A 27017-nucleotide genomic window follows, 5' to 3' on the forward strand; every position below is an offset into this window, starting at 1 on the left:
GGCGTGTTGACGGACAGCCACGGGCGGCCAATCGCCGGCGAGCTGGCCCTGTCCTCGCAGCCAATCGCCGGACGCGGCGCTGCCGGGGGGCCCGCCCTCCCGCGGGAGGGTCACGTGAGTGCCGCGTCACGTGAGGGGCGCGCGAGGCACGTGGCGGGGGCCGCGTCGCGGGATCGTGGGATCGTTGGATCAGCCGGGCTGGAAAAGACCTCCGAGATCGCCAAGTCCAACCCCGCCGTGGTTCCCAGGCCGTGGCACTATGTGCCACATCCAGTCTCATCTTAAAAACCTCCAGGGATGGAGAATCCACCACCTCCCTGGGCAGCCCATTCCAGTGTCTGATCATTCTCTCTGTAAAAAATTTCTTCCTGTTATCCAACCTAAACCTCTCAGAGTTTAAGGCCGTGCCCTCTTGTCCTGCTGCTGGTTGCCTGGCAGAAGAGCCCAACCCCCACCTGGCTCCCCCCTCCTATCAGGTAGTTGCAGAGAGTGATGAGGTCTCCCCTGAGCCTCCTCTTCTCCAGGCTGAGCCCCCCCAGCTCCCTCAGCCTCTCCTCATAGGAACTGTGCTCAAGTCCCTTCACCAACCTTGTTGCTCTTCTCTGGACCTGCTCCAGCCCCTCAATGTCCTTCCTGAACTGAGGGGCCCAGAACTGGACACAGTACTCAAGGTGTGGCCTCACCAGCGCTGAGTCCAGGGGAAGAATCACTTCATTGGACCTGCTGCCACACTGTTCCTGATCCAGGCCAGGATGCCATTGGCCTTCTTGGCTCATGCTGCTGGCTCATGTTCAGCTTCCTGTCAATCCAAACTCCCAGGTCTCTTTTCTGCTTGGCTGGGTCACTGTGGCACTCAGGGGGATGTTGTGCCCCCAGGGTGGGAGGCCCTGTGTGCCTGCCTGGTGGGCAAGGAGGCCAGTGGCACCTGGCCTGTACCAGCAATAGTGTGGCCAGCAGGAGCAAGACAGTGATTGTCCCCCTCTGCTGGGCACTGGTGAGGCCACACCTCAAATCCTGTGTCCAGTTCAATTCACGAAGGACATTGAGGGGCTGGAGCAAGTCCAGAGAAGGGCGATGGAGCTGGAGAAGGGTTGGAGCACCAGTAGCGGCTGAGGGAGCTGGGGGGGCTCAGCCTGGAGAAAAGGAGGCTCAGGGGGAACACCCTGGCTCTCAGCAACTCCCTGACAGGAGGGGGGAGCTGGGTGGGGTCAGGCTCTGCTCCCAGGGAACAAGGGACAACTGGACATAGTCTTAAACTGCACTAGTGGAGGTTTAGGTTGGAGATTAGGAAGAATTTAATCACAGAAAGGGTGATTAGACATTGGAATGGGCTGCCCAGGGAGGTGGTGGAGTCACCGTTCCTGGAGGTGTTTAAGGGAAGACTGGATGTGGCACTTGGTGCCACGGACTGGTTGACACGGTGGTGTTCAGTCGCCGTTTGGACTCGATGGTCTCAGAGGTCTTTTCCAACCTAAATGGTTCTGTGATTCTGTGTGTGCCTCATCCCTGCTGCCAGGCCTGGTCCTGCAGCTGTGTGTCTCTGTGCCTGGGCTCAGCAGTGCTAGAGCTGCCCCAGGGTCTGAGGGCACTGGGGGCTGTCCAAGCACAGGGTGGTGGGTCTGTGTGTGCTCTGTGTGTCAGCACAGGGTCCTGGGGAAGGGGGGTTGTACCCCACGGGCCCAGGACTTGGTTTTGGCTCTGGTCTTTCAGCCCTGCCTCAAAACCTCTGTGAGCAGCTCCTGACAGAGCCTTCCTTCTTCGAACACCTTATCCCCTGTGCTCTTCCCCTCTGTCACTACCACCCTCATAACACCAGTTTTTCTCCCCTGTGCTTCTCCCCAAGGCTGGACCAGCCCCTGCAGCCCCCTGGAGCTCTCGTGGTGGCCCCCAGCACAGCAGGAGGAGGAGAGCAGGATGGGAGCACTGCAGGGCTGTGGGTCATGGCCCTGGGCTGCGGGTGCCTCTGGTGCTGGGGCCATCCAGACATCTCGCTAGGTGTCCTCCGATCCCTGCTCTGGCACATCCAGGGAACAAAAGCCCTTCAGAGCCTGTGGGTTGATAATCACTCCTTGTTCCAGTGCTTGGTCCTCCCCCTGCCCCTTGGGGAGCCGAAGCGCAGAGATTTCTCAAAGTCGGACAAAACAAGACACTCTCGGGGCTGGAAAACCTCATGGCTTTGTTTTCTCTTGTGCAAAACGGCAGTCTGGAGCTGGGCTGCTATCCTGTATTCCCAGGGCTCAGGAGAGCTGCAGGGCTGATCCCTGCTTACCTCCAGGTTCCAGCCCTCCCTCGCTGTTGCTTCCTGTTGCTTGTCCTGTTGTCCCCAGGAGCACCTGGCACACTGCACCCCTTGGGCTGGGGAGCTATAGGGTGCCCTGTGGGCTGGCTGGTGTGCCCAGAGCAGTGCAGGCTGGTCCCAGAGCTGTGCTGGGGGTGGGGTGGATGTGGCCGTGGTGGTGTGGGGTTTGGCAGGGCCCTGGGGGGGTGACAGGCAGTGGTATTGCCGCAGCTTAGGTGGCAGAGGGGTGCACTGGAACTCCTCTGTTGTGGGGGCATCACTGGCAGCGCTGTGCTGAGGGCTGGGGTGCTGGCACAGCCACACTGCCAGAGCACCCTGCGCCTGGACCTTCCCTGTGATGGAGGGTTCCTGTCCCTGTGGGTCTGTGGTCCTGCAAGGGCCCTGTGCCCCTGGCACAGCCCATCCCAGCGGCAGCTCCTGGTGCTTTCCTCTTGTGTCCATTTCCCTGCTTGTAAGGGGCAGCCCTGGCCTGCTCAGAACTGCCTGGCTGACTTTGGAGCTTGGTATTTTCTTTAAAAAAACAATTCTGTGCCCAGGCAATGTGCAGGGGTTGCTCAGAGCCCCAGCAGAGCTGTCGCCTGTTCCTTATGCATTGCACTCCCCTGGCTCCAAACCCAGAGTCCTGATCACTGTGGGACATGTTGTCCTGCAGGCATTGCTGCATCCAGACAGGATGGTTGGCTAAACCTCTGGAAGCTGGTGTTGCCCCAAGGGAGCTCCAGGCTGTGGATGAGTGAAGGAGAGGGGGAACAAGGGAAGATTGGGCACCCTGATGTTGCCCATGGAGAGCAGCAGAGCTCAGTTCCAGCAGGATCAGGCCCTCTGTGGTTGGCAGAGCAGGGGCCTGGCTGGCATGCCACTGCAGTGCCCAGCCAAAGGCACTTTTCCTTGGACCCACAGAGGGCCTCCAAAGAGCCCTTGGGGCTGGCAAGGGCTGCCCCAAACCCGTGTGTGCTCCTGGCCCTGGGCATGCTGTTGGCAGGCTGTCGGGAAGCTGCCAGTGCTGATGATGCTCATTTTGCTGTTAATGGGAGCCCCATTAACCTGGTGTTAACTTCATTAACTTCCTTTTAAACCAGTAATTAACTCGGCCCTGGCTGTTGGTCCTGTGCCCAGAGCTGCCTCCTGTGGTGGCTGGGATGCACCCCCCAGTGCACAGCCTTGGTGGAGAATGGAAAACTGACTCTGTCCAAAGGCTGTGGGCTTTGCTGGGGGATGGAGCAACCTGGGCTGGCCCCTGGCCACGCTGTGACCTGTGGGAGCACATGGGGCTCAGCACCCCAGCCCGGGTGCTGCTGCTGTCCCCGGGATGTGAGGAGCTGAGTGCTGGAGGGCAGGGACAGCCCTGCAGCTGTGTGGGTGTCCCAGCAGCTCCCAGTCCAAACTGGGCAGGGACCAAGTGCTGCTCCTGACCCTGAAACTTCCCTGGGGACACCCAAATCACAAGGATCTGTGGGGCCACAGAGCAGTGCTCCCCTCATGCCTTTAGTGTGCCAGTAATGAGCCCCCACACCTTGCAGTGACCAGTGCATGGGACCTGGGGACTTGGGCTTAGACTGGATGTGTTGATTTTTTACATCATTTTCCATTTTTTCTGGGATGCACTCTTTTCAGGAGCTGGGTGGCTTGGGGCTTACAAAGCAGCAGAATTTATCTCCAAACAGGCACTGACATCCAGCAAGAGAGGAGAAGGAGAGCAGGGAGTGAAGGATCTGAGTGCACTGTACTGCTGTGAAGTATCTTATGGCTCTCCCCTTAGCTGTGTCCCCTCTAGGTTTGGGGTGGGGACGAGATCAAGACCCCGGGGAAGTTTCGTTTGTCCCCTCTAAAGAACAGCCCCCGGACCCAACCAGCGCGGGTGCAGTTTGCTTTCTCTCCTCCCTGCCTCTGACGGCCTCGGTGGGGCTGGGCGGGCGATGGGGCTGCGAGGTACCAACAGAGCTGGTCTGTGAAACTTGGCTGGGAGGACAGAGGGAGATTGATGTTTGCTTGGGCGCTCAGCCCTCAGCTGTGGGCTCTGCCCGCCCATGCACCAGCTGGGGACAAAAGCCCTGGCCCCGGGTGGCACTGCAGGGCTGGCGTAAGCCCCCCAGCACAGCTGGCAGCTCTGTAAGGCTGGCACCTGCCCAGCGAGCAGCCCGGAGGGGCCGAGGGGGCGGGTAGGGAGGTTTATCCATTGGGAGGCTGCACATGCTTGGGTGTCTGAGCTCCACCGCAGAGCCAGAGCCCCCCTGTCCCCACCTCTGCCTCATCCCGGGTCCTGTCTCCTGGCCAAGCCTGGATGGGGTGGAAAGGGGTTGGGGTGACTGTGGGGAGCACCCCGCAGAGCTGGGTGGGGAGGGAGAGTGATAGGGCTTGGGGCTGGGAGCTTGTGGGGGGCTCCTGCCCATCCCTGCTGGCGTTTCCCATGGGGGAGATAAACATGATGTCAGAAAAATCACCCGTGGAGGTAATGACATCTGTGACTAATGGCAGGTCAGGGCTCCTGTCCCCACAGGGTGGTTTTGCCCTTATTCCCCCAACACACTGGGGCCCCGTTGGGAGCAGGAGCTGGCTGCAGGGTTCTTGGCAGAGACAAATCACCAGCACACCATTGAAAACCCCAGAAAGCTTTATTTGCGTAGGAAGATCGATGCTGTTTAAAAACCCACCACTGCTGGAGGTTGGCGTGGCTGCCCAGTGCCTGTGGGTGCTGCTCAGACTCTGGTACCTCCCCATTTGGCACTGCCTTGGGTGCTGGGGAGCCGAGGGACACCCCTTCCTCTGCCTCCAAACAGGGCCTCCCCAAGTGAGTCCGGCCTGGACTCGGGGTGGGGCCCCACAGGGAACCCCACGGTGGGGGAGGCATGCACAGAGGTGGTGATGGGATGGAGCTGACCCAGCCTGTCCTCGTGGGTCCCTCAGTCCTCTCGTGGCGTGGCCTGGGGCCAGTTCTCTGCTTGCCCAATCTGTGAAATGGGTGCACGTGGCTGAGGACTCTATGGGGTTCAGGGGGTCGGGTGGGGCAGGGCGATGCTGCCAGTCCTGTGAGGGAAAGGGTGATTCCTGCCTGAGGAGCCAGGCCAGGGGTCATAGCAGGGGTTTCTTCCTGGATCTGGCTTCAGAAGGCAGTGCTGGCCTCCTGCCCACATCCCCCTGCCCTGCAGGGTCCATTCTGCCATGACAGGTAGGTCACTGCTGGGCCATGGGGGCACCACAGCCTTCAGGGAAAGGGGAAAATCCTGTTTCCATCCTGCCCTACCTGGAAGACTCTGAGCCTTCGCTGGCTCCCATGCCATGGAGGGGATGGGCTGCAAGCCCCCCCAGGCTGACTGTGGGCAGAGGGAAAGGAGAGCATCAACACGTTTCTCTCTGTAGGACCTACATAAATATCACCTACTGCTTTTATTTCCTGCTAAGCATGGAGGGTATTCAGGTCCCTGTGAGCTGTGCAGGGAGGGAAGCATCCCTGATCCACTGCTTTGCTGTGCGTTGGAGCTGGAAGGGGGCTGGAGGGGCCCTGTCCATTGCTGGGCTGGGGGCTATGGGGCCATAGCCAGCACCCCATACAGTCCAGCCTTTCCTGCAACCGAGCTCCAGACTAGAGGAGAGAGAACTGCAGCCTCCCCCCTCACTGCTCATGGTCCTCAGCTCCATGATGCAGCCTGGAGAAGCCACAGCCTAACTGGGTAGGTGTGGAGGGGGAGAGTATTTTTCTGGAAGGTGATGTTCTTTGGCCACTGTCTGTGCAGCATGCCAGAGTACCAGGGGCTCCCCTGTGCCATCCAGCACTGCATTCCTGGGTAGTATTTGTTCCTGTGTGCCCTGACAGCACAGCATCCCTGGGTACCTGGGGCTTCCCCAGCAGATCAGCATCCCTGGGTACCTGGGGGTGACACCATGCAGGAAGTAGGAAGGGTCCCTCTCTCCAGCTGACTGTGGGGACCTGCAGTTGTTGATCCCCCCGCTTGGTGCCCTGGGATCCAGTGGGGAATGGGCTGCCACGTGTCCAGGCTCTGAGGCCCAGCCCAGCTGAGCTGCTGCTCTGGGACAGAGGCAAATACAGTTCTGGCTGAGCTTGTGTTGCCCGGGCACACTGCAGAGGGTCAGACAGACAGGCAGTCGTACTTTTCCAGGCCTCAGGGCACCAGGTGGATGTCCTCTGAGCGCAGCACTTTGTAAACGACCCAGTAGAAGATATTGAAGACCAGGAAGGTGAAGGGGAAGACAGCTCGGGAGATGGTGTCGATGCGCTTGGCCCGGTCGATGTAGCGTCTGTGGAGGGCCTCCCCCTCCCGCAGCAGCGTGGCTGGAGTGGCTGGAGCGGGGCTGTACATGCTGGGGCCCTCCCCAGCCCCGTCCTTGGGCTGCAGGCAGTGGCCCAGCCCGTAGCCTCGCAGGTAGAAGCGGCTCTCGCGGACAAGTTCTTCCTCCTGGCGAAGGGAAAGGCTGTCAGCCAGGGCACCCATGGGTGCTGGTACTGCAGGGTGAGCAGCTGCTTGTGTCTGTGTGTCCTACCCACCCTGTGGTGCTGGGTGATGAGTGAGGTTGGGTGCTTTTTCAGAGAGCCTGAACCACGCAGGCGGGAGCACGGGACCAGCAGTGGTGTGCACAGGGATGGGGGTGAGTGCTGACCCATGGCCTTCCCAGCCAGCACGTTTTAGGGGTGCATCCAAAGGCAACCCTGGCCCTGCCAGCCTGACACAGATCCCCCCAGCCTCCTCCCAGCTCCAGCTCGGGGGCTTGAGAAGCCCAGCTCTTGGGCATGGGGGTGAACTGGTGGGAGGGGGAGGATGGGCACATGGGGGTGCAGGGTGCACTGGGGTGCAGGGGTCTCAAGGGTGCAGGCACTGCTGTGGCAGCTGTGTTTGCTGCGGGGTGGAAGTGTGCCTGTGGTGGTGAACAGGAGGGGGCAGGCATCTTGCTGGGGCAGAGCCAGGCAGGGATGCAGGAGCCTGGCTACCACCAGGGCTTGCAGGGCCCCCCAGTCTTTCCAAGGGCCCAGACACTCGTTTCTCCCCATGTCTGCTTGGTGGGGGCTGACTGGTGCAGCAGAGGAGGGAGGCTGAGAGAGAGCTTGTCTCCTTGCTGAGCTCTCTGCCCTTGCTCAGCCTGTCTCCTGCCATGCTGGCAGGGGGCTGCAGAGAGGGCAATGTGCCCGCAGAGCTGAATCCCCATGATCAAGGCTGCAAAAATGCCGTGAAAATCTCCATTCACAGCCCACTGCCACTGTTCAGGGCACAGCCTTGCTTGCCTCACAGTCCCTCACAGCAGTGCCTGCACTCCTCCCCACCAACAGCTGTGCACTGTTAGCCACGTGCCTTGTCCTGCTCTGTTATCCTTGGAGAGGGTTGTGTGTGCAAAGATTTGGTGAGGGACAGGCATGTGCAAGCACAGGCTGCACATCTGATGTTTTACTGAGTCCCTGGGTTCATTTGGACTCATTTGGTCTCCATGGCTCGTCTCCCCTTTGCCCTGCCGGTGCTGCATCTGGCCGTGGAGGGTCCCTTCTCCCAGGGCCAGTGCCTCTCCCTGTGCCGTGCCCACCCGCAGCCTCAGTGCTGGATCCCAAACGCCATCTGCAACCGGCACTGCCCTCCAGGACACGGAGAGCAGCTCTGCTCGCTGAGCTCAGCCCGTGCAGGCGCTCGGCTGGCACGGGGGCTCTCATGCAGAGAGTTTGTCCCCTGCCATCCTTATTTAACTCAGCAATCCACAGGCTAAGCAAGATTTTTCAGTAGGAGCAGCAGCAGCGGCTCAAATTGCTGAGATTAGTTCTTATTTGCAGCAGAGTTTTATTTCCCTGCCCCAGGCTGAGTGCTCACAGCTGCCCAGGCAGGGGGAGCCCCGTGTGCCCTGGGGGCCAGCAGCTACTCCCCCAGGAGACAGCAGACTTGTCCTCCCTGCTGGAGGGTCCCTCTGGGCTGGGGCAGCCCCAGGGTGCTTACTGGGGGCCGAGGCTGGGTGCGGGGAGCTCCTGGGCGTGGATTTGGGTGGTCTGTGGGAGAGATTTGCTTTGTCAGGCACAGGAGCTGCGTGCAGTGGGGCTCTGCTCCAGTCTCTGTCGGAGGAGCACCCCGAGGTGCTCCTGGCTGGACCCAGTGCCATGTCAGCAGCACCCCGGAGTGGCTCTGCAACCTCCACCTCGGGGAGGTCTGTCCTAAGCCATCAGATGCCCCTGGGTTCTACAGAACCCCCCCGCTCCCTTCCCTGGCTAGGTAGGTGTTGATCTCCAGGGGTCGGTGCTCAGGGGCTGTGAAAGGCAGAGAGTACAGGACCGTGCTGGGGACAGCCAGGAAGCCTCTCCTGGCGTCCAGAGGTTGATGAAGGTGGAGGGGAGGAAAGGACAACCAGGCCTGATCTCCCCGGAGCTTCTGCACCTCCCCACCATCCTGGGAGCCTGTCCTGCCCCACGCTCCTCCCTACGCCTCAAGCTGCAAAGTGCCCATGTGCCCTGAGCAGCTGCTGGAGTGACTGCGGGCAGCCCCGACTGCCTCAAACCTGCCTGCACCGAGGCAGCCGGGCAGGCAGAGAGAGCCCTCACCCTGTCAGAGGAGTGGGCATGGCCTGGGAAGCTGGGCAGCAGCCCAGGAGCAGCCATCAGTCTGCCTCAGCATCACTTAGTCCTCAGCAAAGGGGACTGTTTTACAGAAGGAGAAACTGAGGCACAGAGTGGGGGTGTCGACAAGGGAGATCTGCTCCATTCCCATCCCTCTCTCAGAACTCTTTTGAGCCCAGGGAGCGGCAGCTCCATCCTACGGGCACATACTCTGTGCAAATCACTGGTCTGCTTCTTCCACGGGCCCTTGTGGCCCCCCCGGGGCCAGCTCCTGGGGGGCTTGTTTTGGGGAGGGGAGGGTGAGCTGCGCTGCAGGAGGGGCTGCCAGGGGGGTCGTGCTTTACCCGGGAGCTGGAGAGCTGCGAGAGCGTCGCGTAGGTGTGCTCGCTGCTGTGCCGGCTGCTCAGCTGCCGCAGGGACTCCAGGCTGGCCGTCCCGCTGCTCAGGCCCTTTTGGCATCCAGCAGTGTGCACCAAACAGAAACAGGACAGCGGGTGACCCATGGCCCTACCCCGGCCCCGCGGCAGCGGCTCTGGGGGACAGTGGGGACACGGGGGTCTGTGTGGGGGAAAAACCCCCCCTCCAGCAGTGCCCTGGCACCGGGATCTGTCTTCAGCACGGGATTTGGTTGCATAGGGCACTGTCAGCCTGTGTGGTGTGTACATGTACTCATGTTTTCTGTGGAGATCTGGTGCCTCGCAGTGTGTTTATGGCAAGGAAATGAGAGTGGGGCAGCCACATGCCCACCCCAAGCAGGCCTGATGCCTGTGTTGGTGGGCTGACAGAGGGGAGAACCATTTCCATGAGTGAGGGACCCTGCCTCTCCACATCTGCAGCCCAGGTCTGTCCCTTGGTGCCACCAGGTCCCCTTGGTGCCTCAGCACCCTGACACAGCAGTGAGCCCCTGTCACCACTGAGGCACAGCAAGGAGCCCAGCTTTGGGGCTGCAGGTAAGGGGCTGTTTTCCCCCCATCCTCACTGTTTGTTTTTCTACTTTTTGAGAGGAAGCAGAGCCCGAGGGCGTCCCTGCAGGAGAAGGGCAGCACCCTAAGCAAGGCCTGGGGCATCCAAGGGTGCTGTGCCCCATGCTGCTCAGGCAGGCAGGGGGTCCCTGGTGTGCCAGAGGAGCCGGCCACAAGCCATGGGCAATGAACACAGCCCAGCGCCGAGCCCTGCGCTGGGGGCTGCTGGAAAGTGGCCCTGCAGCCCTGGGGTGTCCCCTCAGGGGCTGAGGATGGACAGATGTCAGTGAGAGTGGTGGTGGGGGGACTCACCATCCTCTGGCGGCGCTGGCGGCGGCGCAGGCGCATGAACTCCTTGTGCTGGCGGGAGACAAAGTTGACGGCTGCGTATTCCAACAGGGCAGCAAAGACGAAGAGCAGGCACACGGCCATCCAGATGTCAATGGCCTTCACGTAGGACACCTGCCAGGGGGAGAGGGGGCTCAGGCACCCACTGGCCCCTGCCTAGCTAGTCATCCCTCCCCCCCCCCCATTTCATCCTGCTGCCAACAGCCACAGGAGCCCTCTCAGCTTGGACACATGGGCCGGAGCTCGCCCAGCCAAGCAGCACCGTGTTCCTCCTCAGCACATGTGGTGTCCCAGCCAAGCCTCTGAAAGGCTCTCCCTGCTCCTGGAGCACTGGGGGTGGCAGTGGCACCCCGGGTGCCCGGGCAGGCTGCAGCAGGGGAGCCCAGCACGGAGGCAGCACTGACCTTGGGCAGGGAGGCCCGGGAGCCGGCGCTCTGTGTGGTCATGGTGAGCACCGTGGTGATGCCCAAGCCCACTCGGGCTGGCGCCGCATCCATGTTGATCCAGAAGGAGACCCAGGAGAGGATGACAATGAGCAGGCTGGGGATGTACATCTGGATCAGGTAGTAACCCATCTGCCTCTCCAGGTGGAACTTCACCTCAATGCAGGTGAACTTGCCTGTGGGGAAAGACAGCCCTGATGGGTGAGAGGGACTCCTGGGCCAGGAGGAGGGGGTGGCAGCAGGATCCTGGGGTGCTCACCTGTGTTGTAGTACTTGGTGCAATAGCCCAGGTCCTTCTCATCCCTGAGGATGAACTGTGGGAGTGTCAAGCCCTCTGCCACCTGCACAGCCTCCTGTTCCTCCAGCCACTCAAAGATGAGGTCGTTCATGGTGTAGCCAACTGGAGGGGATGTAGGGAGCCATGGGATGGGGAGGGACATGCACCCTATTCAACCCCACCCTGAACAACTGTTCTTTCCTGGTCACCTCCCTCAGGAGGGCAGATGCCAGCTTTTGGGATGGGATGAGACGGGGGGAAGAAGCACAGCTTGAACCCCCCTAGGTACTCACAGCTCTCCAGCTGCATGGTGCATGTCTGGATGTCCATGGGGAAGTTCTTGAGGTCCATGGGGCAGGACAGGATCAGTGTCAGCCTGGAGGAGGCAGAGGAAAGGAGGGGGTTGGGGCAGTGAGTAGGGAAAAGCTGCTCCATGGAAGGCCTTGCCGCACCAGAGGAGAAGGTTCTACCTGATGCTGTAGAGCACATTGCCATTCTTGAAGATGCGCAGCAGCTTGTTGTCGGTGGTGACCTCATGGAAATTGGCCCCTTTCTCGTTGGCAAAGAACAGGTCTGGCTTCCAGATGGAGTCGAGCATGGAGGGGTCGAGGTCGAGGGAGTCGTCGGGGTACTCGCGGTAGGCCAGGCGGGGGTCGTTCCACTGCTGCCGCAGGAACACGTTCACCCGGTAGTCCTGGGACAGAGGGCACCCCGTCAGCTGGGAGCACCCCCTGGTGCCCAGGAAGGGGGAGGAAGAAGGGATGGAGAAGGAGGTGGAAGGGGCTCCCCCCACTGAGGCTCAGCCCTGCAGTTGCCTCCTGCCTGCTACTAATTGTGCATGGGGCAGGGGCAGCTCTGGAGCCTTTCCATGCTGTTGGCAGCCAGGAGAAATTAAAAAAGCCAAAGCCACAGCAGCTGAGAGGAGAAGGAGGAGGAAAAGGAGGAAGACCAGTAACTGCAGCTTGCAGCACTCTACATATGACTCTGTGGCCCTGTTGATGTGATGGTTGATGGTATTAAGGCTTTGCAGAAGCACAAAAGGTGAATTTTTAGCCCTAGGGCTTCCATAGAGGAGTTCCTCGTGTACCCAAGGAGGCTGGGGATGGCAGGAAGCTGCCTACAGCTGCCTCACTGTGACCTCCTGGGGGTCTTTCTCCCAGCTCAGGAACAGGGAGTGTGACCCACACAGCCAAGCTTGGGTTAACTGACCCCAGAAAAATTCACAGCCATTTGCTATGGCTTTGCATGTCCCCACCTTGGTGCTAGGGAAGGGCCCCTGTCAAAGGATCACTGTAAGCATGGCCATGGGCTTTGGCGCTGGGACCCACACGCTCCTGGGCACAGCCACAGCCAGCCCCGAGGCACTGGGGGAGGAGCCCGTGCAAACCCTGGCAAAACCCTCACCATGGTGGTCTCGGTGACGGAGCCAAAGCTATTGATGAAGATGTTGCACGTCACGTTGACAGGTGGACCTGGAAAACAGCGTGAAGCCTCCTCTTGCCGCTGTCTGCGGAGACACGGGCACTGCGCAGGCACACGCAGGGACACAGCTCCTGCATGTGCTGTGTGGATCAGGGCACACGAGCGTCCCCCTGCCTGCTGGGGCCACCCCCGGAGGGTCTCGGGGTGAACCCCAGCATGCCCTGCAAGCACTGAGCCACCCGTGCTGTCAGACAAAGTGGCCACACACAGAGCGGCAGGAGCAGCCGGGACTTTGGGAAGGGTGCTGAGACAGAGGAATGTGGGTCAGGGTCCTGCACCCAGAGCCCATTCCCTGGGTTTGGGCAGCCATGAGCATGGATTGCTGCCAGGTTTGGGACCCTCACATCCTCTCTTACCTTTGAAGTTGGGTCGAATTCGGGCATCGTACCCTGATGTTCGTCCCATAAGCTTGTCCAGGAAATCAGAGGGTGACATGGGCTGGGGTGAGCTTCGGGAAGCAGCTTTAATCTCCTCCCGCCCTGAGACCAGCCTGTGGGGCAGAGGAGGTGGGTTATCTGCCTGCCAGCACCAGGGGTCTGCAGGTACACCTTGGCAGTTGGGGACTTCCAGCTGCCAGAGCAAGCAGCTGTGCCTGCACCGCATCCGCTCCATTGCCAAGTCCACATGCTGATCCTGGGGTCCCTTCCTTCTGCTCTGATCCCGGTGGCTTTTCCCCTCACCTGCCACAGTCTGAGTGTCATATATCCCTTGGCATGGTGTTGGGGCCGGGTGCCTCCCGGCTCCAGGGCTGCAGTGGGGACAGGGCACAGCAGGCTATTCCTTGTGCTCTGTGCTGGTGCTGGAGAGGGAAAGCAGGGAGGCTCCTTCCCAGGCTCCATCACCATCTCCAGCTGGAGCTGCTGAGCAAACAGTCGTACCCTGCCTTGCACAGAGTCATGGCCTGGGGACTCGGGGGACACAACAGCCCTGCCTGAGCTGAGGGCTGGCCTGGTGTGAGCGAGGAGGTGTCTGGAGCACAGCTGAAGTTGTGACACCTCGTCAGGGGCCAAGGCGACGCGGCAGGAGAGGAGCAGCAAAGCCCACCTCCTCACCAGCCGTGCTGACATGAGCTCTCCCACGCAGCGCTCCCAACGATGATGGAGATTTATTTAAGCTGACTTCAGAGGGGATATTTTTGTGAATACATCTTAGCCTGCCAGCTTCTCTCCTTCCGTCAGTCTGTAATGATAATTTCAAGGAACAATGCTAGAGATGTTCGCTCACCACATTGCCAGGCATGTGGCTGTGATGGAGAGGAATTAGCCAGGGATCTCTGGACACAGAATTAGCTTTGAGCATGTTGCTGGTGCTGCTGCATGCTGCCTTGTAACTCCACCAGGTCCATGCCCAGGTGAGTCTCTCTTCTGGTTGAAGCTACAACACCATTACCACAAGAAGAGGACGATGTTGGGAGCTGGGAACCCTGGGGTTCTTCTTCCTACCTGCTCATTCCTACTCTTTCTCAAGGGAGTGAGATTCATCCTAGAGGGGCTTATGTGCATCTTTTCCAGCAGGGCTGGACATCTCCTTAATTGAAGAGCAGCAGAGAGTACCTGAGACGTGTCCTGACCAAGAGCAAAACGGTTGGAGAAATTCCCCATCCAGGAGCTGCAATAGCAAGGTGTGGTGCCTTGGGGAGGAGGACTCCAAGAGGCCAGGGTAGAAAGGATTTAAGTCAGGCCCCTCCCTGCCACATTGCTGTAAACCACTGGCACTGCCTGCCCTTGGGGCCTCTGCCACAGGATCTGGGTGCTGCAGGGAGCTCAGCACCTCTGGGGAGCGAGTGGGTGGTAGGGCTGGAAACTGCTAAAATGGTCTGCCTAAAAATGCCCCCCCCCTCCCCCGCAGAGGCAAGCAGTTTCTGCATGTGAAGCAATACCATTTCCCCCCTCCCTGCCACAAATGTTGCGGTTCCCTCCCCTGCCGTGCTGCTCCAGCCACTGGCCGGGTGGTGGGAGGGACAGTGGGGGCAGGGAGCAGGCTCAGTCCAGGAGCCTGCAGCCCCCCAAAACCCTCCCTGCCTGGCCCACTCTCCCCTGCATCCCACTCCATCCCAGACAGTGCCCAAGGTGGACAGAGATGGAAAAAGGCACATAGGGGCTTTAGATTTTCCACCCAAGTGGGCCAATGGTTGTTCCTGCACCCATGGGACGTGGGGCAGCCAACCACTGGGGCAAGTGACCAGGGGCTGGGTCAGGGACTGTCCTGAGCTCTCCTCCCCCCATACACCATGAGCCAGGAGAGGGTCTGGACATAGCAGGGGCTTTGCAGCACCGGAGAAGGAGCTGCTGGACTATCACCTGGCTCAGCTCACCCTTTCTCCCACTGGGACAAGATTCCCCAGCTGGCCGAGGCCAGGGGGACATACAGGGACCCAGCACTGGGGCAGGGGCTGCTGGGGAGAGGCAGAGAGCCTGGCTGTGTGTGTAGGGGGCCTTGAGGGGAAAGGTCTGTTGGATTCTTCGGGATGCTGGGTCAGAGTCCTGGGGAATAGGGGGGCGAGGTCAGATTTGGGGGAGCTCCAGTGGCCTGTGGGGAGGTCCAGATAGGGGCTGAGAGCGTTCTGGCTGGGGGGATCATGCTCTGGAGGGAGGTCTGGATCGGGGGTCGAGGTACGGGTCCCGAGGCTCCTCCGGGTCAGGGAGGGGATGCCCAGGTCCCGCAGGAGAGATCTATCTAACTGGGAGGGGATGATACCCAGGTCCCGGAGGGGAATCGTGGCTCCCGGGGGTTGGGGGTGCCGAGGGAGCGGCACGGAGAGCCCCGGTCCCCGCAGCCCCGCCAGCACCCGAGCACCCGCGCCGTGCGCTCACCTGAGCGGGCCGCGCCGGGGCAGGAGGCAGCCGAGAAGGAGGAGGAGGAGGAAGGCGAGGGCACCGGCCCGGAGCGCGCCCATCCCGCCGCAGCCCGCAGCCCCGCCGCCCCGGGCGCACGGGCATGACCCGGCCGGCGGCGGAGCCGTCCCCGCTCCCGCTCCCGCCGCACCGGGGCCGCCGCCGCCGCTGCCGCCGCCCCCCGCCCGGTCCCGCTCCTCATAGTCCGGGCGCCCGCCGCGGGGTGGGCGCCGGGCGGCTGCGGGCCCCGGGAGCCGGGCGGAGCCTCGCCCGCCGCGGCGGGAGGAGGCGGGAGCGGCGGTGGGGGGCTCCCGGCCCCGTGCCCGCCTCCTCCCCGTCCCCTCGGGGCCGCGGCCGCCCTGCCCAGGCTCTCCGGGAACTCCGTGGGGGCTCCTCGGGCGGGGCGGGAGGGATCCCTTTGGGATTTGGGAAGGGGCGCACCGGTGTCGGGGCTGGGGGATGTGCGGGTGTGCTGGGGTCGAGGGATGCGGTGGGGTTTGGGGATGTGGCAGGGCTAATGGCTGTGCGAGGGACGCTCCGAGGACGAGAAGCGCACTGGGATCGGCGGACGTGCCGCGCTGAGGGATGTGCTGGGATCGAGGGCTGTGCAGGGGCTGAGGGATGTCCCAGAGGTACTGCCCGTCGGATGGAAGGGAGCGGCTGGGAAAAGCCGGGCTCCTAAATCCTTTCACCTGGCCTCGGAGCCGCAGCTCAGGGCCGGCCCGTGGGCAGGCAGGGGCCCCAGAGCCCGGGGGGCTCAGCCCTCCCGCTGGGACCCCGCGCTTGCTTTTCCCAAGGGCTCAGCACATGTACAGTCGTGTCCCTCGGCAGAGGCAGAACATAAGATGGACAATCATGTCGGCGTGGTGCGGGAGCTGCAGCGGCTGCCAGGGAGAGGAAAACCGAGGCAGAGAGAGGGGAGCTGCTTGTTAACCCGGGCGGCAGAGGCAGGGCTGGGACTCGGGCTGCTCGGCTGCCTTTGCCCTGTCCCCTGGGGTCACCCAACCAAGCCTTTGGTCCTAGGCAATCTGTGATTAATTTGCAAGGAAAAAAAAGATAAAAGTGCAGAATGAATGATTCCCGGAGGATATGTCAGTCAGGTTTCTGTTCACTCTACTGTGGCTGGCTCATCTTGTTTATTTATATTAATTGCAGCTTGATAATGGCTCGGAGCTGCTGTACAACTGCTGCTGCAGGGGTCCACAGAGGAGGATCTCAGTGGAGGAGGAGGAGAGCATTGTGCCCCTGTGCCTGCTCTCCCCATGGCAAGTGAGGAGCTGCACAGGATTTTGAGAGCTCCCCGATGGATTTGCTGTAGGGAGGCAACAGGAGTGAGGGTTGGCTGTGCGAGGCTGAGCTTGGGGTGCCTTGTGGGCAGCAGGCATTTGGCTGCAAGGCAGCGTGCAGGAGCCCTCATCTCCACTCCCTGGCTCTCCCAGCACCAGGAGCTGGGAGAAGTCTCCTCTGATTACTGTTGATATTAATGTTTACGGGACCACGGTGCTGGGAGGCGCAAGGAACAATCTGGAGCCCCGGGGCGCAGAGCAAGCACGCACTCTGTGACAGCTCCTCTCCCACAGACTGCCCGAGCTAAATGGACCTGACACTGTCGGGAGGAGGGGAGTCAGTGCATTCTCTCTGCTCTCTGGGGAAACTGAGGCACTGGCACGGTGTGCCTGCATCAGCCAAGGGGCCTGGGAGTGCTCAGAGTGGCTGTGGAGCCAGTGGGGCAGGTGAGCATGAGCATGGGCTCTCAAGATAACCAGCCACAAGCCACGCATACTGCAGTCAGCAGAGCCCTGGGGCAGAGACAACAACACCCTTGGAGAAGCTGGTGAAGCCAGTGTGGTTCCCTGATGCATAGGACTGTGGGAAAAGGTGCAGCCATAGCCCTCCTGCCCACCTTGCAGCTTTGCAGGCAGCTTGCACTGAGAGGAGTGAAGCAGTGCTGAAAATAAGCTTTAAGAAAATGAAGGCAGCGAGGATCCCATCAGGCGGGCGAAGGCAGTGCTGATTTGTTGCTGGCTGGGTTGGGGGGATGGAGCAGGAGCTGCAAAAGCAGAGCCCAGCTGTGCCCAGGGGATCCCAGGCACTGCGCCTCATCCTGGACAGGGGATTTTTGGGAGTGACAAGAATAGGTTTCTTCCCATGTTCCTCAAATCAGAGCATGAGGTGAGTCTTCTGTAAGCAGCAGAGATGCCTGCAGCAGGCAGCTGCCAGTGCTGGGCTCCTGGAGACACGCATCCACCACCAGGTTGTCCTGTGGCTGTTCTTCCCCAGAGGCAGCAAGACCAGGCAAGGGACATGGGACAAGGACCATGCCCTGACTCAGGGTGTGGGCAGCAGCTGCCAGCCTGGTGCAGACCCCAGACCTGGACTTCCCTGTGTCCCTGCCCCGGTGCTGTCCCTGTCACAGTGCCAGGCTCTGCTAATGGGGCAGATGCAGGCAACAGAGACTGGGGTTGCTGAGACAGGGAGACAAGCGTGATACCTTTTTTCCCCATTCTCTCCACTGCCCACATCAAACTGTTTCCCTGGGGCCAGATACTTACCTGCCTCAAATCTGCCTTGCTCCAGAGCCTGGAGAAGGGCTGTGCCAATCCACACTGCCTGTGTCCCAACCCCTCTCTGCTGCTCAGACCTGCACTGCCACATCTATATATTTAATCCTGCCTGATAAATTAAACCCTGTAGTGCATTTGCAGACAAAGGGTTGAGTGATTCAACTCCTCTGAGGTTTGAGGTTTTTTCCAGTGAAAAGGTTGAGGTGCTTAAGCTCAATTTTGGGATGAACAGCTACCTATAAGATCTATTTTGTGCCACTTGTGTTGAGGGGTAAGTGAGAGAGAGGACAGAGGGCAAAGGAGCACACTTTGCTCCTTCCTGGGCTCCCCCAGCAGCAGCATCACACCAGGGGCCAGGACACTGCTGCCCACGCTGCTCCTTGGCCTGTCCTTTGGAGTGAGCACAGGGATTTGCCTTTGCTCTGGAGCCAGGAAAAGCTGATGCATCAGGAGGGACAGAAGGTTCAGGTGGGCACAGGTTTGTGGTGGGTTTTAAGTGACCTGTTCCAGCTCCCCTCCAGCGGGCTTGGAGGGCAGGGGGCTCTGGGGAGAGTTTGATAGCAGCTTGGAGGCAGCTCCCATTTTGGGGGCATCACTTGTTCTGCAGCTTTCAGCCCCAGACCCAGTGAAGGGCTGGCACAGGATAGGACAGGACAGGACAGGACAGGACAACACAACAACTCTGCAATTCATCAGGCGCAGAGGCAGATGCTCTGGGAGATTCTACTTATTGTAATTGGAGAGCACCACACAGCAGGCACCTCCATCCTGTCTCCTAATTTTCTCCTGCTTTCCTTCCCCTCTCCCAAGGCTCCCAGCCAACCCAGTCACCTTTGGACATCCTCCTGTCTCTTTTGCCCCAGGACTGGGATTTTCTTTTGCAGAAACCAAGGTGTGAAACAGAGCTGCTGAGTGCAGAGGGCTCTGCCAGCCAGCCAGCGTGCAAGTGCTGCTGTGTGCTTCTTCTCTGGACCAATTGCTTAAATGCTTAATGAGCCCTGGGGACCAAAGCGCTCCTTGTGAAAGATTCAAGGCCTCTGTGCCTTCAGTTTAGGGCTATGTCATCTGTCCTTTCCTTTTTTAATCCCCTGACCAGTGAAAGGAAGGGAAAGCAGACACAGTCTCATAACTGTTTCTAAAGGGAAACAGCAAAACAAATAGGAAAACCCCACATGCCTGCATTCAGGACAGGCCCTCAGCCCTGGGGTGGACATGGTGACGGAGTCCCCCAAAGCAAACATCTTGAGGTGTTTAATGGGGTGTGAAATGAATGCTGGACAGAACACACTCTCATGGGTGGCTGTGCATTGCCCTCAGCCCGCGGCTCCCTGTGGTGTGAGCGCAGTGTGGGTGCTGTGCTCTCGTGCAATATCACTTTCCTCTGGTTTTCCAGTGTCATGCTGGTCCCCATCTTTCCCTGGAGAAGCTGTATAATAGACTGTGGGTGCTTTCCTTTCCCAGCAGGAGCAGAAATCATCTCATAGCAATAAATGCGTGACTAAGGGATGAATAACTGTGGTGGTGCTTTGGTGGGGGGACTGAGGCCCCACTGGCAGCAGAGCATGGGCAGAGAGCCCAAACCCCCCCCACATCTCAGCAGGGGAAATGGGCACTGGGTTGGGTGTAGCCACCAGAGGGACAGGGCAGGATGTACCCTTCAGTGGCTCTGGAATTTCATGGGTTGCTGGGGGAATTTGGGGCAGATCTTGGGGGAAGGTGCCACCATGGCGTGGGAGGAGGGGACAGGTGGCATTGGGGAGCCCAGTGGGTGCTCAGTGCTTCTGCAGCAGTGCCAGGAGGACCCAAGCTGGGCAGGGTGACCCAGAGGGGATTGCAAGGTGAACGGAGACATCGGTCCCAACTCCAGCTAATGTTGCTCTATGATTTTGTGGCACTTTTCCAGGCTAAAAATACCCCGATGTTGGTGCAGCACGGGGTGGGCTCTGCGTGCAGCGGCTGTGAAGGGATGTGCTGTGCTGTGCCACTGGCCAAGGGCAGCTGGCCAAGGGCTGGAGTGGCCCTGCCAGTGGCCGTGGGCTGGCCCTCCTGATCCCTGAGCAGCCAGGCACAGAGGTCACCTCTTCTCTCCTCTCACTCTGACATGACCTGGCACCTCTCTCCAGGGCTGTGCCAGATGCAACCGCTCAACCAGCCGTCCCCAAAATACTGAGCGGGGCCAAAGCACCCTCAGTGACCTCTCTGAGCTGTATTTCAATCCAGCACTGGGTCCCTTGCTGATCCCAGAGAGTCACTCTGGCTCATCTGGGTGCTTCTTGGGGTGAGCCTGGCCCATCTGGGGACCAGCCTGGGGATGGGATGTTGCAGCAGGGCTCATTTTCCTAACGAGGTGCAGAGAGGCCTGAGGAGCTCAGCCCATCTCTGTGGCTGTGGGGCTGCTGGATGTGCTAAGGAAATGTGCCCCCAGACCCTCCTTCCAGCTGTGGGGGCACGCTGTTGGGCTGAGAAGGCCTTTACCTGTCCCTGTGTACCCGAGCTGCTGGAGAGCTGGATTTGGGACACGTGAGGGGGTGGCTGGAGGGGACTGGGTTGGCAAGGCTCTCCTAGGCTTGGAGGCAATCCCAGCATGACAGGATCCAGCTGTGCCAGCCTCATCCAGGTTCACAGCCCTCCTGGACACGGGGGGACAGCTCCTGCTCCACTCTGCTGCAAGGAAACCACTCAGAGCTGGGCGATGAGGAATGCAGGATCTGTCCCTGGGTCCCTGTCTGCATCCGCAACAGGACTTTCAGGGTGGTCCATAAAGATTCAGTCCCCTGTGCCATCGTGCAGCCAAGGGGTATTTTGTGCCCATGGGGACTGCTGTGACAGAGGCAGAGTGCAGATGCCATCAGGGCCAGATGCTGTGCCAGGAGGGAGTTGGAGGGCAGCTGAGAGGGACAAGGACACGCTGCAGCAGCAGCTGGTGGCCGTGTGCTGCCCTGGGGAGCTCTGCTGTGCTCTGTTGAGTTGATCAGCTCCTGCACAAAGGCTGCCTGAGCCCAGCATCCTGGAGCTCTTGGGTGCCCTCTCTGCAGCCTGGGACGTGTTTCAGGTGTCACTCTCCTGAAAGCTACCTAAGAAAAGAGCTTGTTCTTCAAAACCACCCAGTCATCAGTAGGTGCTTATCCTCATGTGTCTAACGTATTTCTGATATTTTATAGCAAGTTCTCAAGGAAATATTTTGTGTACATCCTTCCCATCATGTCTGAGCAGGGGACTGCCATCTTGGCCTGAAGACATGGCCTGGATGGTCCTAACTTACCTGTTCCTGCCCATGGGCTGCAGATCTTGTATTTCCAGGCACTGATGGTTCTCTGCTTTGGGCAGACTATGTGGATCATATTTGCAGATAGAGCAACAAGCACGGAGGGAACTGCAGACGGAGGGAAGGCTGGAGCAATGGTACTGACTGATCCTGTGACCTTGGCAGGCAGGCAGGATGAACAGGGAGATTTAATTTAGATAAGTGTCAAGCAAGACTCTTTGGGACAGCAGCAAAGCTTGGCACAAATTCCAAAACCCTCAGTGGGCACCTCGCTTCCCCAAGACGCCGACCCGACCCCTGCTCTGGTTGCCTCCAGCATTTCCAGTGACTCCAGAAAAAATACTGAATTTTGACAGTGCAAGACCCCACCCCTAACCTCTGCCTGCCCTAGTCCCCTCACCCCTGCAGCTCTTTGCCCTTCCTGAGCATGGGCAGGAGAGGAGCTGCTGGGCTGAATCGATGCCTCAGGCAGTGCCGGGCTAAGGAGTGGCAAGTGGGGAAGCAGGGACAGTGTCAGTGTGGTCCCCAAGTCTCCTCCCCCTTTGGGGTACCCAGCTCTGTGCATCCTTGGTCACAGTTGCCATGGTGATGTTCATCTCTCCCTGCGGCAGAAGTGCTGGGGTTTGATGAGCTCCATTCCCTGCTCTGGCTCCCACAGCTCTCCTGCCCTCAGCCCCAGCAGCCTCCAAGCAGGAAGGCAGAAGGAGATCACTGGGAGCAGATTGTGGGGTTTTATCTACAGGCTGTCTGCCTCAGGGTGGGATTTCTTTTTTTTTTTCCTTCAGCTGAAGACCCCCAGGAGGGATAAGTTTAGAAAAGAAAGCATTACACATCTGCAGCATCTGGTAGGAAGCACAGGGGAGAAGGAAAAAGAAACCAGACCCCCTGCTCTGTGCTCCCTGCTCTGTGCCACTGCTGCTTTCCCCCTCCAACCCCAGTATGGCCACTGTGGTGGAGATGGAGGATTTAATTAGATGGCAAATCCTTCCACTGCTGCACAGAGGCAAACAGCAGCAGGTCAGCCAGCTGCAGTTCCAGGGGGAGTCTTGGCTGTGGGAGTCAGTCTGTGGAGCTGACATGAAGGCACCTTCATCCCATGGAGCTGGTAGATGTCACCGTGCCAGTGAAGCCATGCCTGGGAGGGGACAGCATGCTGGATGCCACTCCCTTGGTGTTGGTCATGTGGCTGCAGAGGATGGTGCCATGAGGAGCCCGGTTTGATCCCCGGCACTGCCTCCACCCTTCCTTTACAGAGCCCACTCCAGCTTCACAGGGGCACATAGAAACAGTGATCCTGGGCTGTATTTGCTGTTCTCATATACCACCCACTCCAAGGAGGTAGAATGACATTTGTGTTTCCCTTCCAGGATTTTTCTGAAAAGTAAATGAGAACAGTTCAAGAATATGACCCTGTGAATGGCAGAGTGAGAGGGTAATGAACAGCTCTGAGAACATCAGAGTGAGGCATCTGTTTACCCTCCAGAAAATCAAGGAGAAAAGCAGTGGATGTGAAAGGCAAATCTGCTGGAAAAGCAGCCAGGGGAAATCACCTTCTCCACAAACCTGTAATTAGTCTGAGGGGCTCGCTGCACTTGGAAGCTTGCTGGGAATTTTGGGGGGAAATTAGAAACCATAATAAGAAAGTCATTTGGACCATTGTATTATCCCTAATTTCTGCAGTAAAGAATGGGGATGTTTGGTGGGTAAAAGGAGCAGCAAGCAGGCAGCAAGCCTTCCAGTGCCCGGGCTGCCTCTCACATCAGCTGGGCCCTGGGTTCTGCTGCCAGCAGCTGCCTGAGCCCCTGATTTCTCCCTGGCACAGGCACAGACTGCACCCCTGCGCCCACCTGGGCAGCACAGCCTGTGGGAGATGTGGAGGCAGCAGGGTGGCTGCAGGGCTCCTGCATCTGTCACCTCTGGGATGCCTGACAACCTGCCCCAAGCACAGCTGGAGAGCTGGTGGCCCCCCTGCCACCCAGCGAGCCTGGACAGGGTGTGTGGGCTGCACGAGGAGATCTTCCAAATTTAAAAACTTGGTACATTTAAAAAACCAGGCTCCTGCATCATCATCCAGGCACACCAAAACAGAGCACAGATATCTGCTCATCACCTCTAAAGGATGACTGGGTTAGAGGTGAACACATCTCGGGTGTCATCCCAGCTGGCCAGCACCTCCCTCTGTGGTGCCAGGTAAACTCCAGCAACAGATGCAGACAGGAGGTGAGTGCTGGTGCCAGAGAAGAGGGCTCTGCCTCCAGGTTATCCAGCAGGGTGTTGCACTGCCTCCAATCCTGATTGCTGGGGGTCCTGAGAGCCCTGGAGCATCCCTGGAGGCCTCAGGGTGCAGGGTCTCACTGCTGTCAAACCCCACACTCAAGACTGGTACCCTTTGCCCAGCCCTTGGCTGAGCCTCACAAGGGTTTTAGCTGCTCCTCTCCTGAACAGCCCCTGCCCTTCTTCTGTTATCCTGCAACACTGGCCTGTCTGTCTGTCCTTCAGCATGCCTCCCCTGTCCTCTGACAGCCTCTACCAGCCTCTTTTTTTTTTTAATTTAATTTTTATTAGCACATTTTGCAGCCTTGCAGCAACCTAGGAATACAAATAGGACAGTGAGTACAGCCAGGCCCGGGCAGTGGGAGCAGGGCTGGCTCTGGTGGCAGTCCTTGGCACCCCTGGGAGGAGGCAGCTGGACAGATGCTGCCAGTGCTGTCACAACCTTCCTGTGGTCACCAGGGCCCTCCCAGGTCACACTGTGATCTGAGAAATTCTTGAAGTGACCTTAAAACGCTCATTCTCAACATCATCTCTTCTTGGGTTGGATGGGGCTGCCTGGGAAAACAGGAGATTTTGCATGGCAGGAGAATCCCTGGCTGCTGGGGAGAGCAGAGCCAGGGCAAGTCTCAGATTCCCCAGCTGAGGTGTTTTTACCCTGCTGATGGGTGAACCAGGGCAGTGAGCTGGGTGAAGAAGGACAGTTAAAATCAGCAGCAGAGAATGAGATATTCAGCCTGACCGGGGGAGCAGTTGCCTAAAAATAGCAGCAAGGTTCTCAGCTGTGACAAGATACACTGGGATTTCTCCTGCTGACAGATGTATAATGGATAAGGGCACTGCACGTGCCATTTGCTGGTGCCTCTTGGGTCTCCTGGGGCTGTGCCTTCATTTTGGGGGATTGGAGTGGAGGCGCTTTCCGTGTTCTGCAGAGTCAGCACGCGCTGATTTTGGCCACTGTGCATCTTTGAAAACCCAGCCCCATGCCCTGGGGAGTGCAGAAAATGAGCCTGTGGAATTGTAAGCAAAGAAATTAATTAGTGGGGAAAACAAATCCTCCCTGAAACTGCAGGAAACCCCCTTCTCCTAGCTGGCCCCTCTGCAACTGGTCTCCCTGACACCTTCTGGCTCACCCCAGGGAGGGTCACCCCCATGCCCAGTGTGTGCCAGGGGGGCCAGGAGAAGCAGGAGGCTCTTCTGTGCCATCAGAGTGATGGGACAAGTGTGACAGTCAGCAGTGATTATAGATGAGGTGGCTACCTATGGGGATGGGGACAGGGAGGATGCTTTGGTCCTCTGTCCTGTCCCACATTCTGCTGCTTGCTTTTCCCATCTCACTTCTTTACCCTGAAGCAGTGGAGTGGCATGGATCAGTGGTGCCTGTGTGGCTCTCCCTTTGCCATTGATGTCACCTGTTTGTCCCCCCAGCTCCAAGCTTGCTTTCCCCATGGCCCAGGGAAAGCCTGAGTCTGAGCTGCAGTGGTGGAGAGGACCAAAGAGAGAACCACACAAACATTCCAGAGAGGCCTTTCCACACAGGGGGCTGTATTTAGAGATGTGTGTGTGTGTTCCTCTCAATACTTCATTTTGGTGCAGCCCATTGCAGTGTCTCAGTGCAGATTTTGTGTGGCTGGGGAAGTAAAACCTTGTCCAAGCTTTGTCCATGTCAGCCCTCAGCTGACACCTCACAAAGGGCACCGTGGCTGTCCCAAGGTCTACTGATGAGGGCAGGTAGCTAAGCCCTTAATTACTCTAGGGGGAGATGTGGCAGTTTTGGACATAATTGGCCACTGCCCGAGGGTCAGATCAAATCTCAAGGTGATCCGCATTGATTTATAAGCATGTTTATTTTTACCAGCCTGGAATGTCCCTCTCCTGGCTGGCAAACAGGGATGCATCCTCCCTTCCCCACCTGAGAACCAGCAGTGTTTTCTCTGGCAGGGACGAGCCAACAGGAAAATTTTGATGAGGGCTGGCAGGCTCCCTGCAGCCACACGCTCCCCCTGGGGCCTCCCCCGGGAAGGGGCTGAGCTGCGGGATTGCTCCAAGCACGGGGAAGTGCGAGGTTGTGCACTGAGGGTTTGCAGCAGAGCATCTCACAGGCTCTCCTACTGAAATGCAAAGGGAAAGGGATGCAAGAAGGCCTTTCCAACCCCCCCGTGGCCACTGGTACCCCCAGAGCTCTGGCCCCTGTCGTGTGGGCACAGGGCAGTGTTTGGGGCGCGCTGTTGGCTTCCCACCCAGCTGCCTAGTGCAGGGTACCCACCGTGCTGGCAGAGGAAAGGCAACTCCAACCACTTTCCTGCACATTTTCTTCTCCCTCAAGCCTTAGAAATCCAGGGAGGGGATTTCCCCCTTTTCCCTGTTTTGCAGCTCTGCTCTGGAGCATCCATGGAGCACTGCCAGGAGGTGGCTTGTCCCTGCTGCCAGCAGGTGATGCCCGTGGCAGGGCCAAGGGTTTTCTGTCTCAGGAGGGAAACCCTTGCTGACAAAAAGTGCCCAATAACCAAGAACTGAAGCCACTTCGTGCAGAAATCACAGTTTCTCTTAGTTGCTCACTTTCTGCCCAGTGGACTAAAGCTGCCACTTCCTTCCAGGTTGTTCAGGAATGGCAGAGTCAGCAGGACTGGAATTTCTATGAAGAGGAAAAAAAGGGCTTATATGTTTTTCCCCAATGTCATATTTTATTCTTTTTCTATGATGTTATATTTTATTTGTTATATTTATGAGGGGGTTTCATGTCATATTTTTTCCTCCTGGTTCCCAAGGGTCCCTCTCACTGCCCTGGGATTCAGGCTGGGTCCTGCTGGTTTCCAGTGGCTAGAGAGGTTATGGTTATTTCCAAAGGGTTGTTGCAAGGCTGTCACCTTCCCATGGCCATTACAAGGTGCTCATGGCCAGGTGACATCACTGCCAGGCCACCTGAGTGCCACCTTGAGGGCTAAGGAATGTGCCCAAGGTGTCAGAGGCTCTCCCTGCTCTATTGTCCCTCCTCATCCCTTCCCATCCCACGGTTGGTTGGAGATGCCAGGATTCCCTCTGCCATCCTGCCTTGCAATGGGAAACTGAGGCAGGGAATGGTGTTGGGGGAGTCAGGCACTTTGTCCCCCTGGTGCAGGGTGCAGCTGGCCACCATGAAGCCTCAGCAGCTTTTGCACAGAGGCCCAAGTGCTGTTTTCCCCCCAACCCACCTGTGGGCCAGCCGAGGGGTGGCTGTTTGGGTGGGCAGGGAAGGGACAGGGGTCCCCACAGGGTGCCCACCCTGGTTCCTAGATTGCCACAGCCCACCAGTGTCCCCAGCCCTGGGGACAGCCAGGCCCTGCCACCTCGCTGCCTGGCACAAAGTGGGGCATTGAGGGACACAGCGGGGCTTTGTCCACCCTGTGCCTGCCGGGAAGGGGCCGGTTGCCCTCTGCAGGCTCCCCTGGCCCTGTGCTGGCTCCACAGCTGCAGCACGCAGGGGAGCGGGGGGCACCCTTGGGAACTGGGGTGCCCCTGGGACATGGGGCACCCAAGGCACCAGGATCCACCTGCTACAGCCCTAAAGCCACGAGAACCCCATGGCTGTGCCCACCCGAGTGCCGTTCCCCAGTCGGGGTCATGGAGCTGGGGACAGTAGCTGCGGGATTCCTGCCAAAAGGGGGAAAGCTCCCAGTCTGGAGCCCCCAAAGATGAAAGCAGGTCTCTGGGACAGGGAACCCTTATTCCCCACTGGTCAGGGAGGTGACAGAGGG

At 59.1% G+C, this 27017-nt stretch overlaps 1 protein-coding gene across 5 annotated transcripts; it reads right to left on the minus strand.

Moving 5' to 3' along the window:
• Nucleotides 1–4905: 4905 nt before the first annotated feature.
• On the minus strand, nt 4906–15393 carry GLRA4 (glycine receptor alpha 4). 5 transcript variants are annotated; one of them, XR_001875526.1, is made up of 11 exons: nt 15163–15393; nt 12706–12839; nt 12272–12339; nt 11338–11561; nt 11161–11243; nt 10850–10990; nt 10552–10766; nt 10112–10261; nt 9182–9286; nt 6165–6711; nt 4906–6128 (listed from the first exon to the last, which is right to left on the minus strand). XR_001875526.1 is itself a non-coding variant. In XM_017819176.1 (10 exons), exons 1-10 carry the CDS (start codon nt 15243–15245, stop codon nt 6418–6420), a joined length of 1497 nt encoding a protein of 498 aa, XP_017674665.1. In that variant the 5' UTR covers nt 15246–15393; the 3' UTR covers nt 4906–6417. The 5 variants fall into 5 exon arrangements, 4 of the variants coding, with proteins under 4 accessions (XP_017674665.1, XP_017674666.1, XP_017674668.1 ...); XM_017819176.1 differs by having other exon boundaries at nt 4906–6711; XM_017819178.1 differs by lacking the exons at nt 4906–6128; nt 6165–6711 and adding an exon at nt 8165–8276.
• Between the last annotated feature and the right edge of the window lie 11624 nt (nt 15394–27017).

The sequence above is a fragment of the Lepidothrix coronata genome, unplaced genomic scaffold (genome assembly GCF_001604755.1).
Source record: "Lepidothrix coronata isolate B3197 unplaced genomic scaffold, Lepidothrix_coronata-1.0 Scaffold73, whole genome shotgun sequence".
In the NCBI taxonomy this organism is placed as follows: Eukaryota; Metazoa; Chordata; class Aves; order Passeriformes; family Pipridae; genus Lepidothrix; species Lepidothrix coronata.

What these genes read in the sequence shown, in the direction of transcription:
- GLRA4 (XM_017819176.1), bottom strand. Translation starts at nt 15,245, where the DNA reads ATGGGCGCGCTCCGGGCCGGTGCCCTCGCCTTCCTCCTCCTCCTCCTT. An exon ending in CCGTCACCGAGACCACCATG is followed by an intron (nt 11,562 to 12,271) that starts GTGAGGGTTTTG and finishes CCTCTGTCCCAG; the next exon opens with GACTACCGGGTGAACGTGTT. An exon ending in CCCGGGCCTCCCTGCCCAAG is followed by an intron (nt 10,262 to 10,551) that starts GTCAGTGCTGCC and finishes TCCCCCTGGCAG; the next exon opens with GTGTCCTACGTGAAGGCCAT.